This window comes from Aspergillus pseudodeflectus, assembly GCF_044049435.1.
Source record: "Aspergillus pseudodeflectus strain CBS 756.74 chromosome Unknown BJX68scaffold_49, whole genome shotgun sequence".
NCBI lineage: Eukaryota > Fungi > Ascomycota > Eurotiomycetes > Eurotiales > Aspergillaceae > Aspergillus > Aspergillus pseudodeflectus.
In genome coordinates, this window is record NW_027263825.1 from 59,662 (window position 1) to 77,432 (window position 17,771).

A 17,771-nucleotide genomic window follows, 5' to 3' on the forward strand; every position below is an offset into this window, starting at 1 on the left:
TCCGGTGTCAAGTTCAGTAAACCATGTTCAATTCCACCATTGCTCCATCGTGATGTCTTGGATAACTAGTCTGATTTAGCCTCATTTCATCTGTTACAACCCTCAATTCCGTAAAACAACATTGCCCCCTGCTCTACCTAGTAATTACCGATCAACGGCACCCTAAAGAAGGCGAGGGCCTGATTGATGGCAGCTGGAAGTTCGGTTGTCCCATCATCCACTTTCCCACGAGCGTGTACATAAAGCAGCCTGTGATCAAGGTCCATAGTATACTGCACGACAAAAGTAACTCCACTCCCCAAAGCAATCGCGGCCAGTTGCACGGCCTCGGGCGGATGATCTTCTTCAGCGGCGGATCTCTCACAGAGACGAACCCACTCGAATGGAAACCCCCGCGTGAGATCGATGAAGACGTGGTGGAGAAAAGGAGCATTGGTCAGCCAGTCCTGCAAAAAGTCCGACAGTAGATTTGTATATTGCACCGGGGAGCGGTTCCGCCTGTCCCCCCAGACGACGAGGGGATCCCATAACACCAGGGTTCGGAGGCCTGTTGGAAGGATCGTGGCCAGTTCGACGTCGTAGAACGGGGGTCGGCCGGTCAGGAACTCAAAGGGAACATCAAGGTGCTTCAGGTCGTCAAAGTCCGCCAGGGAGAGCCAGAGCGATGTTGCCATCAAGTCACTCTGGTTCACCAAACGAGGTTCCGGAGCAAGTGGGCTATCCATTTCAACCCATCGTATATCGAGTCTGAGGCTCTCGAGGGTCCCGGACACACGCCTCAAGGCTGAACACAGCTTGCTAAAGTCGACTCGGTCGCTGCCCGGCCTGTTTCCCCTTTCTCGCAGAAAGCCGCACTGGAATTCCTTCAGATTCGGCGTCAGGCTAAGCAGGGCGTCCACGTCTTGCTCTGTGACGTTTGACTGGCAAAGCGTGAGAGACTTTAGTGACGGCAAGAGTCCACTTATCGGCCGCGTTGCTATACAAGGGATATGCAAAGTCAGGTTCAGACTTTCCACCGCTGGAAGGTACAGCAATGGCATATGATCTCATCACTAATGTCCAGGCCCGCCATCTCAAAAGCGCAGCGGTTCTCCCCAAACTTCACCAAGCGCAGCCGCGTAAAGTACCCCGAACCCGGTTTCACCTGGTGCGTGAAAACTCTGCCCATATACTCTGATTTGTGGAGCAGGCGCGGCGCGAGGGTCAGCTCCTGCAGACATTGAAACTGCGAAATCAAGAGGGCAATCCAGGGATCCAAAGAGCCCGACTTCAAGTCCTCCAACCACGAGTCCAGATCGCTCATCTGCATCTTCTGCAGCAATCCCATGGCCTGGTCGTGTATCTCCACGTCGGCATCCTTAAACTTCATCCCGGCCAGGTATCCCGTTCCAATCATTCCACCGTCCGGATTGTAAGTGGGAGTCCAATTCACAGTCAAGGCCAGCGAGGCGAGTGGTGGGTTACGTGGAGGCGAGGGAGTGGCAGGTGGAAATGTCGCTCTCTTGGAGGATCAGCCGCTGGAGCTCGACGGGGATTGTAGAAAGGCTGCTCATTTTGGAAAGTGGTCAGCAGTGTGGGATGGTTGCTGAAGGACTGGGCAAGTGAGTAGAAGGAGGATGGAATTGCTTCCTTGCAAGTCCCTTGGGAACGGAAGCTTTAAAAAGCTCCTGCGTTTGTAGGCTTGCAGTCGGCACCCCGTTTGCACTGTGTGACTATGCTTATCCAAGGCAGATCATACTCTGCTACGAGTATCTCCCTTATTTGGGATTAGTTCTTACGCTCCAGATTTAGCCTTGTTCGACGATTAGCAGAGATATTGCTCTTGTTATATACACCCAGTGACTTAACTATATTCATTCATCTTCGAGGTACTCCCATAACCCCCCTTCTTGACCTTTGACACATACCCCTCGGGCAACTCCTTGGTGACCCTCACAGCCTCGGCGATGGCCTGCTTGAGATCCCCAATTGCCTGCTCGCTAATCTGATGATGCATCGCAATCCTCTCATCCATCAACTTCACCCCAAACTTGGCGCACAGCTCCAGCAGCACCCCCATATCAATCCCCGACCTGTCCGCATCAATAAAGAAGAAATTCGTATCCACCGGAATCTGCGGGACAACGCCCATCTCTTTCAACTCGGTCTCGAGCTTCTTCGTCCTTGCATGCGTCTCCGCCATCGTCGGCCAGATTTCTCGCACGCCAACCAACGCCGCAGCGGTCAAGATCCCAGCTTGTCGGATCCCACCCCCGACCTGCTTCCTCAGCCACCGCGCCTTTTTGATTCCCTCCACTGTGGTAGCCAACACACCACCGATCGGCGCTCCCAACCCTTTGGACACACACATGGAAACACTATCAAACCACCGACAATACTCCTGCATCGAGATCCCCGTCGCCGCACACGCATTCCACAAGCGCGCCCCGTCACAATGGACTTTAATCCCATGCCCCCACGCAAACTCGGCAATCGCCCGAATCTCCTCGATGGGGGTAACAACGCCCCCCATCGTCACCTCCAAACTAACAACCCTCGTCGGCGCAACATGCACATCGTCCCCAAGAACAACCCACCGCTCCACATCCCCACGGGTCAAATAGAGCCCATTCGCCGGATGCACCGGCGTAACCATCGCCTGCGAAAGAACCGCGAGCCCACTCCCTTCCTCCGCATAGACATGCGCGCGGTAGTCGCAGAGGACACTGTGCGGCGGCGAGGCGAGGTGGATGCGGATTCCCAGCTGGTTGCCCATTGTTCCCGAGAGGGTGAAGAGGGCGGCGTCCTTTCCTGTGAGGCGCGCGATCTCGGATTGGAATTCGTTGGTTGTGGTGTCTTCGGTGTAGACGTCGTCGCCGAAGGTGGCGGATGTCATTGCCTGCAGCATGGAGGGGGTTGGGGTTGTGAAGGTGTCGCTGCGGAAGTCGTTGTGGGCGGGGGAGAGGGACATTTTGGTCGTTATTTTGATTGATGTGCTGTTGGTTGCTTTGTTGCCTGGTTGGGGACGATGAGTTTAGGAGGGTCTGCTTCCTATTCCTATAGCACCAGAAGTTGGGTTGTCGATCGGCCGAAGTCAACTTGGTTCCTTCACCCCGATTCACACCGCGGAGATGAGATTGCATCTCCAACTCCATCATGAAACCACCGTGATCAATACGCCCGTAAAGCAAATACACGACCCGCCTCGGCGCAATAAGCATTCCCCACGGCGCGGCGCGGCATAGCGGGCGGCGCGGAGGATTCCCACCCCCGCATTCATAGCTGATAAGCAGGTGGAGATCCTCGTATCTGGTCCACCACTCATACTTGTTGCATTTCTGGAGATATTTCCAACAGAGATGGAAGGGAGAAACGGTGGAGGGGGCATCGTACGTAATTGATGAAGGATTGATGAGTCCAGACCACGGCTTACCCAAGTCACTTGATAGAGAAAGTTGGGGCAGGAGGCTGTTTCAAGCGAGGTCGATGCAGTTGCATGAGACGAGAGGCACAAGAAAGGTCGCAACACGGACCGGGTAGACATACGATAAAGAAGTAGACGCAGCGAACAGACACTGGGCGTCCTCCAACGACGCCGTCTTTGTGCCAGAGAGGAATGGCAGGTTTCGGAGTCAAGCTCCTGCTGAGCACCCTCCTCGTCGCATTCGCAGCGGTCCTCTATACATTCCTCGACACACCACTCACTGCCATCCTCTTCGAGAACAAAACCTCAGATCCAGGCCCATACACCCCTCAGAACCCATCAATCTGCCCCCAAGTCCCCGCGCTCCGCCCGCAAAACCACGAAATTGAACAATCCATCCTCGCAAAAACCTCCTCACCAACCTACCACAAGAGCATAATCACCAAACTCACCGGCCTAATCCAAATCTCCTCTGAAAGCTACGATGACCTGGGCCCCATCGGCACCGATCCCCGCTGGGACATCTTCTACTCTATCGAGGAGTACATAAAGAAAGAGTACCCCGCTGTCTTCGAAACCGTCACGCTCGACCACGCGAATACCCATGGCCTCATACTCACCTGGGAGGGGAGTATCCCTGCATCGCAGGCGAAGCCAATCCTCATGCTCGCGCACCAGGATGTCGTCCCCGTCCTACCCGAGACAGTCACCGAGTGGACGCATCCGCCGTACGAGGGATACTTTGACGGGGAGATCATCTGGGGGCGGGGCGCGACGGATGACAAGGGGTATATGATTTCGCTGCTGGAGAGCCTCAACCTGCTTATCTCGTCTGGGTTCAAGCCAAAACGCACGGTCATCGTTGCCTTTGGCTGCGACGAGGAAATCAGCGGCGAGAACTGCGGGCGTCCAATCTCCCAGTTCCTGCATGGCCGATACGGCGACGACGGGATATACCTGATCATCGACGAAGGCTCCGTCGGTATCCAGCGCGAGTTCAACCGGTCCTTTGCCATGGTCAGCGTCGCGGAAAAGGGGTACCTCGACGTGGGTATCGACGTCTCCGCGACGGGCGGCCACGCGTCGAACCCCCCGGCGCACAACACCATCGGCATCCTGTCCGAGATCATCACTGCCATCGAGAAGAATCCCTTCGCGGGCAGAGTCACGCCCGCGAACCCGATGTTCGATTTTCTCTCCTGCGCGGCCGTGCATGCGCCCGCGTCTAGCTTTCCAGATTCCATCCGCGCACATCTCGCTCGGATCGCGGGTGGGGATGCGAAAGCCGAGCAGGACCTCGCGGGCGAACTCGATGGTCTGCGGTACTATTTCCGGACCAGCCAGTCCGTGGGCAAGATCGGTGGCGGGCTGAAGATCAACGCGATCCCGGAACTGGCCTCTGCGATGGTCAACCTACGTCTGGCCGTGGAGACGTCTGTATCCGCCGTGCAGGCGCACTACGAGTCCTTGATAAATCCCATCGCACGCAAGCACAATATGACCCTCGACGGCTTCAACCCCTCGCAGAACCTCACCACCACAACCCCCCGAAGAATCTCCCTATCCGCCATCGACGCCCTCGAACCCGCCCCAGTGTCCCCAACAACCGCGGAAACAGAAGCCTTCTCTATCCTCAGTGGAACCATAAAACAGACGCTTCACCCACTGGACCCCACTGAAGACGACATTGTCGTAACGCCGTATTTGATGCCCGCAAACACCGACACAAAGTTCTTCTGGGCGCTGAGCGCGCACATCTACCGATTCACGCCGATCAACCTCGTGGAGAATCTGAACCGCGCGCATACGGTCGACGAGTTTATACGGGCGAGTGAGTTTGTGCGCGAGCCCGTGTTTTTCGCGACGTTGGTGCTTAATGCGGATGATGCGGTTTAGGTACCCCTTTTAGGTGATTTTGATTCTTGTTGATGCTGGAGGGTATTGAATTTCAGGCGGCCATATGATAAGTGTCTGACTGACGATAATGATAATAACTTTTGTATGGAAACATGCCACGAGAGAAGGCCATTGTAGCTAATTGATTATGATTCATCTCCATGGTGTGTGCCTGTTTTGGTCAGTGTAGGTTCTCTTTCTTTCTTTCTTTCTTTCTTTCTTTCTTTTCTTTTCTTTTTTTGGGGGGTTATTATCAAGTCAAGGGAGTATATGAGTTGAATAAACTTCTTTCTACCAACAATATACACTCTCACGCCGGCCTTAGGTGGCCAGAAAGACTCTTCAGCTGGAGAACTAGATGTGGAAGAAGAAGAAGAAGAAGAAGAAGAAGAAGCGAAAACAAATCCGCCTCCCGCATTAGCAACCAAACCATCCCCCAAACAAGCCAAAATCAACAACAAAGATACAACGAGGAGGACAAAATCAGCCTACTCAAACCACCCATTGAAATAACTTCCCACCTTCCCTCGGACCGGCTTCTCATAAAGCGCCTCATACAGATCAATATCGTCCTTGGTGGACCCGAGTTTCAAATCCGCCTCGCCGAGCCGAACATAGCGCGTCCGGCGGACCACCTTCCAAAACACAAACGCGACAATAAAGAACCCGACCATCGTATAGCTCGTGAAGAACGTCGTCGTGTCCCAGTTCCCGTTGATGAAGACCGTGTAGCCCAGGATCAGCGTCATGAGGAATGTTCCGGCAAGAGCATACCACGCCGCGTAGGGCTGCAAGTACCCGCGATACGGGAGGGTAGAACGATCCATTCCCTGTTTCTTCATGGTGTAGTAAAAATGGAGATACGTGATAACCGTCCCGAAATAATTCAGCAGATAGCTCGCCGTGCAGATCCCGACGAACCAGTTGAGTACCGTTGCGGACGACTCGCCGATCTGCAGGAGGGAAAGGAGACAGAAGGACAGCGCGGCGATGACGGCGTAATAGGGGAGTCCGTACTTGTTGCATTTTGCGAAAAAGGCCGGGGCTTTGCCGTCGAGGGCCATGCCGTGGAGGGTGCGTGCTGCGGAGAAGATGACGTTGTTTCCGGCGGACAGGACGGAGGTCATGATGAGCGCGTTGACGAGCGAGGGGACGCCCTTGATGCCGAATTTGACCATGGAGATTACGTAGGGAGAGCTGTTTCATTGGACGTCAGCTTCCGTGTTCTGGGGACCCGCGAGACTTTGATCTTGGAGTGGACGACATACGCAGCACCAGTCCCGCTCCCCTCTCGATCCCCCGAGATGACATCTGCAAGCATCTGGTCGTCGTAGGGGATGACGATCCCGACGCACAGGGCGCCGCCGATGAAGAAGAACATCAATCGCCAGACGAAGGAGGAAAAGGCCTTGCCCATGAGGCGGCGCGGGTTTTCGGCTTCGCCGGCGGCCATGGAGATGAATTCGGGGCCGACCATTCTATAATATTATTAATATTATTACCTCGACAGAAGAGATGGTGGGTAGTTCGAAGAAAGAGGGCGTACGTGAAAGACCCCTGGATCATGCAGGAGAGTAGACCAAGGAAACGGCCGGTGTCGCCCGGGACGAGGTATTCAACAAAGGAGCCCTGGTCGGTACGTTAGTTATCAACCGCATTTGGATGAAAATCCAGCAGTAGATGGGACTGGATGATCGACGTACAGGATCCCTCCAATACCGAAACCCATAGGGATCCCGGTCCGGATTCCCACCGACCATCGTAACAAAGGTGTACATCATCAACCCGAGCATGAGGAAGATCTTGAAGATGGACATGTAGAATTCCGAGATGCCAAAGTATTTGACCGTGAGGCCGTTGAGGACACTAGCCCTAGATATTAGAATTGCTTCGATAGTTTTGCTGGTGAGGTGAGCCTACGCGTAAATGACCAGACAAACAGCAACGACGACGCCGACGTGGATTTTATCCGTCCAGTAGGTGAGTAGAACGTGGATTGCGGTGATTTCGTAGGGGATGTTGAAGGCTGCACTGCTTAATGAGGATTTCTTGTTTTCAGGTGGTGACCGACCATACCCATTAGAAAGAAGTAGTTCCAGCCCATGGCAAAGCTGAGCGCATCATCGACCCAGAATCCGGCGAGACGCACAAAGGGCGAGGGAATGGGGAGGTAGGTGACCATTTCAGCTGCTCTCGTCAGAAATGCTCAATTCTTCGAAACATCCGACTTACCGAAACACTGATTGACTGCAAGGACAATGGTTCCGTAGAGAACAAACCCCAGAAACAGGCCGGCTGGTCCGCCCTTGGGCAGTGACGCTCCCATTTGCACATAGAGGGCTAAACCGCGTGCATCAGCATTACTTTCCTATTTCAGACGGTAGGAAAGCATACAAGTCCCAATAGCACCGCCGACAGCAAACAGCTGAATCTCCTTGCCTCCCAACTTCCGATGTAGATGCTGCGACCCAGCGGAAATCAGCTCGCCAGACATGGCAGCCTCGGGCCCCTTGTGGTCCGCATCCGCATCGCCAGGGGGATTATCCGTGGATTTCTTGCGTTGACTTAATGTATCCATTGCTGCTGTTTGCCAGAATATTGGCGATGACAACTGAGGGGATGAGAGAGGGCGCTCGTGTTTTAAACAAGCCCGGACGTCACTCGACTTATCACAAGGTAGCAATCACCATCTCCAGTCAGCCAAGCGAACGAATATCTTGCTATTTTAGTGACCCAAACTCTTGGTTATCTCGTATTCAATCGACAAGCCTGGCATTACCGTATGAGAGGTCTCGAGGGACATTCTCAGTCAAGGGCCTGATAAGAGTATGCCGCTCGTGTCCGGAAGGGGCAAGGTAGCGTTTCATTGTGGCTTCCCATCCAGTCCATGATTTGCTGTCGCAGGAGGGATAACCCCCCACACGAGGAATCCAACCTTGATAGGGCGCATAAGCTCCACTGCGCTCATGGCTGTGGAGCCGCGCAGAATGCGGGGTTGATTGACTCTTCGTGTGTCAGGATTCAGCCAGATTGCAGCCCAGGGCGCTGTCAGTGGCTTGGTGGCGAACTCAATCTGGACATAGCATTTTCCGCGGGAAACACTATCTCGTATCTGGTCATGTTTGATATAGCCGAGAGGTTATCATGATATTGTTGATGCGATTGCTCTCAAAGGTCACAGTCCCGATAAGCGCTCTTCCGAGCGGAGCACCTCGTTCCGCGCCGCCGGCGAAAACTCAGTTCCCCTCACAACCACCGACCACCCCCTGTTCCCCCAGAGTATACGAGTCCCACCACTGACACAACAACAATATCAACAATGGCCCTCGTGACATCCCCCATAAAACAACTCGCCACATTCACCAGCCAAACCGCCGGGCTGGAAAAGACCCTTCGGCTGATCCAAGCGACCAGCCAGGTCGTCGGCGAGCTGAGCCATGACAAGGGCGTTGCGAGGCAATGGCTTACGGCTCGGGATCAGTTGGCGCTTGGTTGGTGTTTCCTTTTGTAGACGGTTACCTGAAACGCGGTCAGACTGATGTTTGATGTCTAGGGAGAAGATACTTCCGCCTGCTGGATTTCTACGGCTGCTTCGAGCGCGCGCACGCCCTGATGTCGTCGGGATCGTCGTCGTCGCGGGGGATGATCCTGCGGACGATGGAGATGGCCGAGTATACGTTCCTGGGACTGTATCTGCTTCTGGAGAATTTGACCATCGTGCGTCCTCCCTGCTACTAGCCCCTTTACTTCGCCCCAAAATTAATGCAAATCCCAGCTCCACGACATGAACGTCCACCACGTCTCCTGGTACAGACCGCTCCTAACAGAAGCGAACAAATTCTGGTTCTACGCGCTCGTGCTCTCGATTACGCGCGCGACATGGGAGCTCCTTTTCACCTCGTCCTCGCCACGCAAGAGTGAGACGGATAAGGGCGAGACTCGCGTCGCAGATGGCCGGGCGAAATCGGCGCTCGTCCAGCGGATTGTCATCGATGCCTGTGACCTGACTCTTCCTGGCTCGTTTATCGGTTGGGTTCCGGTGACGGGGCTGCAGATTGGGATCGCGATGGTTGTTAGTACGTTGCTTGCGGGGCATGGGGTTTGGGTTGCGCAGCAGCGATGAGGTGAGAGAGCCTGGTCGTGGGTTCTCGGTATAGGGTGGACATCAAAATCTGGCATGGAGGCTTCAAGTTTGATGGACTTGATAGAATATAGACTCGATTTAGAGCGGTGGATTACTAGAGCTATTAGGTCGGGACGCCTCGTTGATATACGAATCAAGCATGTATGTATAGCGCTGGAAGAGTTGATCAACTGCATTATGCGGCATGCATAGATGGACCGCAAACCTCCCTTGGCGCTCACATGTCTGCTGTCGAGTATTTTCCTGCTGACTCGCAAGAGGCAGTGTCTCGTATTCAATGTCGCTCCGCCACAGTCAGGGCCTTCGAACAACGAACATAAAGAGCACCAGCAATCCCAGAACACCAATCTCAGAAAAGCCCCAGAGGAAAGAACCAGCCATGAACCAACGGACCCTCAACAGCGACCGCGCCAGCAATGACACCGACATCCAGGCTCAACGTCCGCCGGGACACCCCCATCGCAAGGGCCGCCGCAAGCGGCGACATTGAGCAAGTCAAGTCAGTCCTAGAAGCCACAAGCAGACCCGACCGTCAATCCATCACGAACAAAGCCCTCCTCTTCGCGGCCGAGGCCGGGCACGAGGAACTGGTAAAATATCTCTTGCGCAAAGGCGCCTCGGCAGGCCCTTACCTCGATACAACGCCCACGCCGCTGCACCTCGCCGTCCGCCATCACCACCACTCCATCGCAGCGCTCCTCCTGAGCCGGCAGCGACGGCAGCAGCGGTGGCATATCCTGTTCCCCTTCCAGTTCCCCTCGACCAGACGCCGTCCCCGCCCCGCTCCCGCTGTCTGGACGACGGCGCTGCACACGGCCGCAGAGGTCAACGACCCCGCCATGGCGGCACTCCTCCTCGATGCAGGCGCCCCGATAGACCAGACACTGCCCGTGGCCTGTGAGCCATGCGGCTGGAAGTACCGGAGTACATGTGAAGTTCACTGCGGCCACACGGCGATCGCCATCGCCGCGCAGCACGGGAGCACCGAGGCACTGCGGGCCCTGGCCGAGCGGGGCGCGGATCCCATGGCGCATTTCCGAAACGGCCATCGCGGTTCGCCCCTTCTGCATCTTGCCGCTGCGGGCGGGCATGACGGGACAATTGCGGCTTTGCTGGTTGAGGAGCAGAGAGGGGGGTGGAAGTGGCGCGGGGCAGGTGTGCTCGCGACGGATGATGTGGGGAAGATGGCGGTGCGGGTTGCAGTGGAGAATGGGCGCGAGGCGACGGTGAGGCTCCTGCTGGAAAGGATGGGCCGGAGGGTCTTTCTTGAAGCCCGTGGCACTGGCGTCGGTGACCGGCTGCCATCCGAGGGGTCGTGGAATGGGTGGGGTGCTCTGATTGAGGCGGCGGTTCAAGTCGGCGCGGTGGGCATCGTCAAGTTGCTTTTGGGGTACCCTGCGCGGGCCAAGTACAGTTTCAATATCCGGCAGGCGATCGAGGCCGCGGTGCGACGGGGCGATGTACCGAGTCTGCGGTGTCTCTTGACACACTATGGCATCCCCTTTCAGGGCGGCGGCGAGTCTGACGATGCAGACACAGATGTACCCCGGTGCACCGAGATTCATCCCGACGCGAGCGACGCGCAGATGGACGTCCTGAGGGCCCGGATTATGCAAGATGTGTGCTACGCGGCCGGGCGCGCAGATGACCGCCAGGCCCTCGCGATGCTCCTGCCGCCGGATGACAGTAGCCTGCGAGCAGCGGGTCTGCTGGGAGCCCTCCTGGGCGCCATCTGCTCGAATAAACTGGCGCTGGTCAAGTCGCTCTTGGGCGAAGGGGCCACGGCCATGGTGTCCGGAGCGACCAACGACCAGGCCTGGCATTGCTACAGGGACGAACGGCACACGCGGTACCAGCCGCTGCACGCAGCAACATACTACGACCGACCAGCCATCTGCAGGCTCCTGCTCAAGCACAACCCGGACATCATCTCCAGCCTTGGTTATCAGGGCGAAACAGCGCTCCATATTGCCGCTGAGCGGAACCAGCATGATATTGCGAGGATGTTGATTGAGCAGGGCGCGGACGTCAATGCCAAGGACAAGGATGGAAAGACGCCGCTGCATCGGGTGCACTGGAACGTGGAAATGGCAAAGCTCTTGCTGGACAGCGGGGCAGATGTGGAGGGGGGGACTACGGTGGCAGACCGCACTCCGTGTGTTATTGCAGGGGATCGCGAGGATAGACAAGTCATGGAGCTGCTCATCGAACATGGTGCGAAGCACGCGGAAATGGCAAGAAGGGTCTACGAGGAGCACAGGTGGTCCACGTGAAACTACTCGTTAGGGAGTGCCGTCTCAACGAACCCGGTTCGTTCCATTCCCCTAGGTCCAACAGTGGCCCATGCCAGCAGTGAGCCGGCCTTGACTTGACTTTATGAGTATTCTGATTATTTCTCAAGTAGCGGGCTTGGTCAGTTATGTGCAGAGGTTGCCAAGGGGGCTCTTACGAGGAGCTGGGACCGGGACATATTTTCCTCTCCATGCTTAGATTTCTGGGTTACTAGCGCCAGATAGTTCAATTGAACGTCTGGTTAAGGCTTGCCGTCTTATCATCATCATCACCATCTTCCATAGCATAGCGTCTCGGTTGCCTCGCCTGGAGCGCTGAGATCGCGCGCTAGCGGCTCGGTGGAGGGGGCTAAAGCCGGACTTATATTCAATCGAGCTTGGCCACGAACCGTGTATGAAAAGCTTGGAGAGGAGAAGTTCTCCACGCGCGTTCTCCCGCGTTAACATGCCAAGGTCATGCGTGCGGGCCCTGGCCTGCGACTAATATTGGGCACTGGCCGTGACACTCGGTCCGTCAGTTGTTCGGAATTTGATATTAACCTAAGCCACTACCAATCTATGGTGTTCGCCCTATTAATCTAGCGCAATCCTTTCATTTGACGCCAGGTAAATGAGGGGCCAGATTAATGTGCTTCGCCGAACTCCCAAAGCACTTCCAAGGGGTATTCCAAATCAGTCTGTCCACTCATCATGTCTAGACTCTCCGGACCCCTGGGGGAACCTATCTCCCCTGGAGAGGGGAAAGAGGGGAAAGGCTGGGCATGGCCTGATCATTTCCCCTGTAAATTTCATTGATGGATCATTATGTAGAATTGCTCGTTACCGTGCCATTATCCAGCCTACAACTTCCACGTTGGGACACCGACAGGTCGCGAATGAACGCCCAACACATTAGCTCAATCAATCCTACTGTAGCATACTGTGCGAGGTAAAAGAATGGTTCTATTTAAAGGCATCGATGTTCTCGGAGCTGTTCTCAGATTTTATTCTCTATCCCATCACATTCTGAATATCTCCTTACTTGCCTACCATGCACCTCAATATCTTTATTCCGCTTCTGCTTCTCCTCCTCAGCCTTAACGTGGCTGCAGACAGTGGCTATGGCGCAACCTGCAAAGAAAGGAGTTACTACAATGCTAGACGCAATGGAAGAAAGTTGATCATCGCCAATTGCAAAAAGATAAGTGGGATTTACGAGGTCGAAGCCGCAATCAACATCCAGTCATGTTTCGCCAACGACAACGGCAGGCTTGTTGGACGGCTCTGGTAAATACTGTTTTTCTTCCTTTTCGTATATGCTCAACATCACTAACTGGTTCTCAGGGGTAATTATGGTGGATCCTGTAGAGACGTTCGTCTTTCCGGTACAGTCCTCCACGCCAACTGTAAGAACAGGGCTGGAAACTATGTTTCCACCTCAATTGACACTAGTAAGTCTCACCTCTTCAATATATATAGTAGGTACGATATTCTAACTTCAGATAGATAATTGGATTGGTAATTATGATGGCCATATGAAGTGTTTCGGCCAAAATGGTCCGTCATAAAGCCGCAATGTAAGTGTAGCAATGGTGATCTTGCATCCCATTTCTACCATCTGCTTGCTTTGGTTTTTTTGGTTGGAACCATTCTTTGCTGCTTCAAGGAATGTGTGGTGGGATTTTCAGATAGACTGACCCTGCGGGGGTTTCATATGTATTCTAGCTGTTTTCCAGCTCAGTTGGTGAGGGGCAATCATCACACTTCATAGTTGCAGAGTATATTAGTCGAGTAAAGCCAACCAATACTTGAGATGCTGGACTACGCGTGGACCCTGGGAAATTGAAGTGTTTAGTTATGGGGCGAATAGAATCACAGTATTCTGAGACCCAGCTCTTCCCTTTCGGAATTTCCGCAGTTTTATAGACCGGGAGTTGCCCTTGTGGCGTAATCCAATCAAATATGTCACATTTCGGTCAGGAAAGTAATCCGCAATCTCAGACCATGGCATTGCCTCCCTTTCCTTCAGCCGCACCAGCAATGCATTCTCCTCTGACGTGTACTGTTTGCCTGAATGGTCTGCCGTATTGAGTTGATCCGAGCCCAACGCCTCCCACAACCGCAACGCGGCCACAGTACCGGCAGAGCACCTCTCTACAAAGCCACTTCCAACATCAGATATGACAGAACGCACTACGTATCTATTCATGGCGAAAAAAGCCGAGCCAGAAGATGGATGAGGAGGCCAAGAAGGGCAACCTCAAACCCGAGGGAGGGGAACATCATCACCATCGTGGTCGTTAAACCAAACGTTGTACATGTTCTCCGGATTCTCAAGCATGATTCTGATTTGGAATCGACTCCCAAGAGGAGACGGAGCCCATAGAGGTCCGCGCGGCTATCCATGGCGCACTGCGCCGTCGTCACGGCGCCCCAAGAGAGGAGAAGGATGGGGATCCAGCGTGACGCAGACAGGCCTGAAGGGGACGTAGGTCGCTGCAAATAGAGAGACTGAGTTGGAGACGTCGGTTTCGCGGATGATGGTGTCTGAGACGAATGTGTCGGACGTCGCGGCGTTGCCGATGTTGAATTTGTCGATTCCTTGGAGCTATGTATTGTTAGTAATCTATATCCGCGGGGAACGGAGGTAGATTACCAAAAAAGCAAGTGCGAGCAGAGGGACGACATTCAGGTCCGCTTGTCAAGACGAGCCTCTACCTCCGAAGAAGCAGACTTTCCAGGCCGTCTTTCGGTGGTTGCAACCGGACCTGCATTCCCGACCTTTTCGATATTCTCGACATCGCGTTCTTTCTCCATGGTTGCGGTCATTAGTGCTGCGTGAATGGAAGAGGTTGATGGAGTCCCAAGTCAACCCCACGGGAGGATGCTTTTAAGTACAGCAAGAAATGCATGGGGGTTGCACGGGGATATAGACGACAGTTCGCGCGGTTATTACTCCTCGGAGGCAAGCCTGAGCCAATAATACGCTGCACGTGGATAAAAGAATGGACTCCTAAATCCTTTGCCGACATGCGTGACTGACTCTTGACCAGCTTGGCATGATCTTGGGTGCTCACAGATTGCTACTGAAGACCAACAAAGGTTCCGGGGAGTTATACTGGGTTTGTAGCAACAATTGGACTTAGCAGCCTCCTGGCCATGTTCTCGTGACTGCGATGAGTACTGTTTCCAGTGTATACCGACCGCAGCATTGCCAATTGGTTCGTCGTGTCTTGGGTTTGGGAGGGGCATCCATCCGTGTGCGGGACGTCGCTTGCTCGGGTGATCATCCGGGTGTACCTCGAGACGATATCGCACAAGTGTGAGGACTGGGATGTTTCGGGGGAGATTGTTTATGCTAAGCTGGCCGAGATTGGGCCCACGAGCTGTCCCATTGCGTTTCGGACCAGGTAGCTTTGAGAGACTATACATTTGGCAGCTTGACTTGGCTTCGTAGCCTAGATTCCATTGCTCGAAGCAGGATAGTGTACCATCACATTCCAAGTTATCTATAGTACAGATCCATAAATACGCAGCGCGGTCGTGGTTGGCACTGGCAACATTATTCAGGCTCACAATATCCGGAGTAGTGAAACCTACCCTCGGTAGAGCGATATCCCAGGACTGAAGCGGAACATAATGACGGTCGCCAGTGCCTGTTCGTGCACTGCTAAGGATTGTAATGACCTATCCATAGCGGATGGTCACCCTGGGACACCACCGCTAAGGGAGCAGGATATTTTCACGGGATTTAGAGCATACAGCATTTGGATAGTGTCCTTGTGGCTAGTATGAATGTGATTACTACGAGTTCTAGCAGGGTCTCATAGGGTTATTGGCGATGAAGAGGCCTTGCCACTGTTACCACAAAACGAAAAGCAAAACTAAAGGCGCTTGCTTTCGAAGACTGATAGAGCCTCACAATACAAGCCGATCATCAGTCAAGAGTTCTCACTCATCCATTTTTCGAGTCGATTGCTCCGGAGAGCTTATTAGACGGAATGTGTGTTTTCCAGTCTTGTTAAACTCCTCCGCTGTTCGAATGCAGGCCCCATACTTGGAACGAGGGACCCTGCGTTCCTCCAGGCTTCACACCTTCTTGCCCGTTTCTGTATTAGAAACTCTTAAAAAGGGGTAAGTGCAACCCACGCGGCACCTTCCTGATGGAGAGCAATATTGCTTAGGAAGGCACGATGCACGATGCACGATACTCTCTGGAGCAGCAAGGAGCAACCCCAGTCGCACTTTCCTTGTAGCATGCCAGATATCACCCCGGGGCACGGTGTAGGTAGGTAGAATTATTTGCGGCTCATCTCGCGCGGAAAGGAGTATAGATTGGGAAGGCGCGATGGGGGAAACGACCACGAGCAGGTCTAGGAGGAAGGAACAACCCGCTGAACTCTGTTGAGGAACGCGTGTCAGTACGCTGACCAAGTTTGGTCGGGACTGAAATGTACACTCAGCTTATCGTGCTTGTCCTTCGAGGCTCTTTTAGGGTTACCATCAAAGCAGGCAGGAGTGGCGTAGGTCGGGGAACGGGATCGTTCCCCAGTCCTCCCTCAACAGGCGCGATAGCCTTTTTTGCCTTCGGACTTCATGAGACAGGTTCAAAAAGCAGCGCGTATCGCCGCCAAGACCCAGATCGCATGGTCCAAAAATAGGCTACATGAGGCTATCCAACGAGATCCGCATCCCGCTGTTGGCCGGCGCTTAGCAGCCACCGCCACCAATGGCAACACCACAGTCCCTTTTTCACAACATACCGCGGCCTATCAGAGATAAAGAGGTTAGTTATTAGTTTGCGCGAGTCCAGAAGCCAAGACGGGTAACACATTGGCGGGGAGAAGGGGACTGGCGGTTAGTGAAGCAATGTGCTAGCAATGTGCCACCACGCATACACTGAGTAACCGCCGACAGCCCATTTCCCTCTGTTCTCCCTTTCCTTCTCTTCTCTTCCCTTCTGCCCCTCGTGGCCTGCAATTACAACATCATCGCAATGGCCTCAACACGAACAATAACCACCGACTCCTTTAAGGAGGTCACGAACCGGAACCACTCCTTCCAGCCGGGTCTTGAAGCCGTCTACCACCCGCCGCATGGCGTCACCTACGCAGTGCAGCCTGTACCGCAGTTGGAAAAGCCGGTGCCTGTTCCGGAGAAGCGAAGGGTCAATTTCTGGCTGTTCATTGCCGTAGGAATCTTGGGTCTTGCTGTTATCGGACTTGCGGTGGGATTGGGGGTTGGATTGAGTCGCGGGCATGGTGAGATACATCAGTGAGGACTGAGATGGGTTGGAGATGTTGCGTGCTGACCCTGGACGGCGTGGATAGGTTCGGATGCAGCGTCCTCTGCGACGTCGGCGTCCCAAGATCCAGACTCAAACTCAGACTCTACCTCCTCGCCATCGCCGTCCGCAACAACACCATCCCCGAACGAAGCAGAAGCAGAAACGTACACAACAACAGTAACCCGCACAGCAACCGCCCTCCCAACCTCGTCCCCCTCATCCCCTTGCCCCAGCGCAAACAACACCATCACAGCCCCCTCCCTCGGCTCAATCCGCTACCGGATCCACTGCGACTCGGACATCGGCGGCAGCGGCAAAATCACGCTATCCTCGATCGTTGTAGATTCCTTCGATGAGTGTCTGGCGCTCTGCAACACGATGAACTACTTCCAGGACCGCACGGATGTCGGCGCGACGTATAATGTTGCCGGGACGGGCACGCAGACGCCGGGGACTTGTTGGTTTCTGGGTGGGGAGGGGCTGGCGGTTACGGAGAATGTAGGGAATGATGTTGCGTTTCCAGTTGATGATTGATTTCTAGGTACGGTTGGAATTTGAATTGGGATTGGGATTGGGGAGACATGTGTAATGAAGCCGTGCTTGGTGTTTAGTGGCGCTTTTGTTCTCGGGGCATGAATGTATATATACAATAGTTCTGGGGTCGGTTGGTTCGTTTGTTTCATAAGGCTGTCGCCTTGATATATCTCTCATCTGGAGAAGACTGCAAGTCGTATAATCTGGATCAACGCAGGGCCTGCCTATTCGATTGGC

General features: G+C 54.3%; 7 protein-coding genes across 7 annotated transcripts; 4 read left to right on the plus strand and 3 right to left on the minus strand.

Annotated features, from left to right (window-relative positions):
* Positions 1–137: 137 nt before the first annotated feature.
* On the minus strand, positions 138–2,950 carry BJX68DRAFT_270444 (threonine aldolase family protein; the record flags this gene model as incomplete). Its single annotated transcript, XM_071046661.1, has 3 exons — positions 138–976; positions 1,030–1,499; positions 1,908–2,950. 3 exons carry the CDS (start codon positions 2,948–2,950, stop codon positions 138–140), a joined length of 2,352 nt encoding a protein of 783 aa, XP_070895263.1.
* Positions 2,951–3,338: 388 nt separating this feature from the next.
* On the plus strand, positions 3,339–5,299 carry BJX68DRAFT_257620 (M20 family metallopeptidase; the record flags this gene model as incomplete). Its single annotated transcript, XM_071043381.1, has 2 exons — positions 3,339–3,368; positions 3,737–5,299. The coding sequence occupies 2 exons, from the start codon at positions 3,339–3,341 to the stop codon at positions 5,297–5,299; spliced, it is 1,593 nt and encodes a 530-aa protein (XP_070895264.1).
* Positions 5,300–5,787: 488 nt separating this feature from the next.
* BJX68DRAFT_270446 (amino acid permease/ SLC12A domain-containing protein) lies at positions 5,788–7,877 on the minus strand (the record flags this gene model as incomplete). Its single annotated transcript, XM_071046662.1, has 8 exons — positions 5,788–6,496; positions 6,568–6,777; positions 6,846–6,928; positions 7,003–7,165; positions 7,220–7,325; positions 7,376–7,486; positions 7,532–7,639; positions 7,694–7,877. 8 exons carry the CDS (start codon positions 7,875–7,877, stop codon positions 5,788–5,790), a joined length of 1,674 nt encoding a protein of 557 aa, XP_070895265.1.
* Positions 7,878–8,400: 523 nt separating this feature from the next.
* BJX68DRAFT_158364 (PEX11 domain protein) lies at positions 8,401–9,529 on the plus strand. The gene is made up of 3 exons (XM_071036805.1): positions 8,401–8,790; positions 8,853–9,016; positions 9,075–9,529. Exons 1-3 carry the CDS (start codon positions 8,619–8,621, stop codon positions 9,420–9,422), a joined length of 684 nt encoding a protein of 227 aa, XP_070895266.1. The 5' UTR covers positions 8,401–8,618; the 3' UTR covers positions 9,423–9,529.
* Positions 9,530–9,859: 330 nt separating this feature from the next.
* BJX68DRAFT_270448 (ankyrin repeat domain-containing protein) lies at positions 9,860–11,716 on the plus strand (the record flags this gene model as incomplete). Its single annotated transcript, XM_071046663.1, has 1 exon — positions 9,860–11,716. The coding sequence occupies one exon, from the start codon at positions 9,860–9,862 to the stop codon at positions 11,714–11,716; it is 1,857 nt and encodes a 618-aa protein (XP_070895267.1).
* A 2,395-nt stretch (positions 11,717–14,111) lies between these two features.
* BJX68DRAFT_270449 (uncharacterized protein) lies at positions 14,112–14,530 on the minus strand (the record flags this gene model as incomplete). The annotated part of the gene is made up of 2 exons (XM_071046664.1): positions 14,112–14,321; positions 14,432–14,530. 2 exons carry the CDS (start codon positions 14,528–14,530, stop codon positions 14,112–14,114), a joined length of 309 nt encoding a protein of 102 aa, XP_070895268.1.
* A 2,021-nt stretch (positions 14,531–16,551) lies between these two features.
* On the plus strand, positions 16,552–17,626 carry BJX68DRAFT_244366 (uncharacterized protein). Its single transcript, XM_071041298.1, has 2 exons — positions 16,552–16,974; positions 17,044–17,626. The coding sequence occupies exons 1-2, from the start codon at positions 16,710–16,712 to the stop codon at positions 17,532–17,534; spliced, it is 756 nt and encodes a 251-aa protein (XP_070895269.1). The 5' UTR covers positions 16,552–16,709; the 3' UTR covers positions 17,535–17,626.
* The last annotated feature ends 145 nt before the right edge of the window (positions 17,627–17,771 follow it).

Excerpts from the sequence above, each read along its gene's own strand:
- BJX68DRAFT_158364 (XM_071036805.1), top strand. The coding sequence starts at position 8,619 with ATGGCCCTCGTGACATCCCCCATAAAACAACTCGCCACATTCACCAGC. Across the intron at positions 8,791-8,852 it reads TCGGGATCAGTTGGCGCTTG|GGAGAAGATACTTCCGCCTG; the intron begins GTTGGTGTTTCC and ends TTTGATGTCTAG. Across the intron at positions 9,017-9,074 it reads TTCTGGAGAATTTGACCATC|CTCCACGACATGAACGTCCA; the intron begins GTGCGTCCTCCC and ends TGCAAATCCCAG.
- BJX68DRAFT_244366 (XM_071041298.1), top strand. The coding sequence starts at position 16,710 with ATGGCCTCAACACGAACAATAACCACCGACTCCTTTAAGGAGGTCACG. Across the intron at positions 16,975-17,043 it reads TGGATTGAGTCGCGGGCATG|GTTCGGATGCAGCGTCCTCT; the intron begins GTGAGATACATC and ends CGGCGTGGATAG.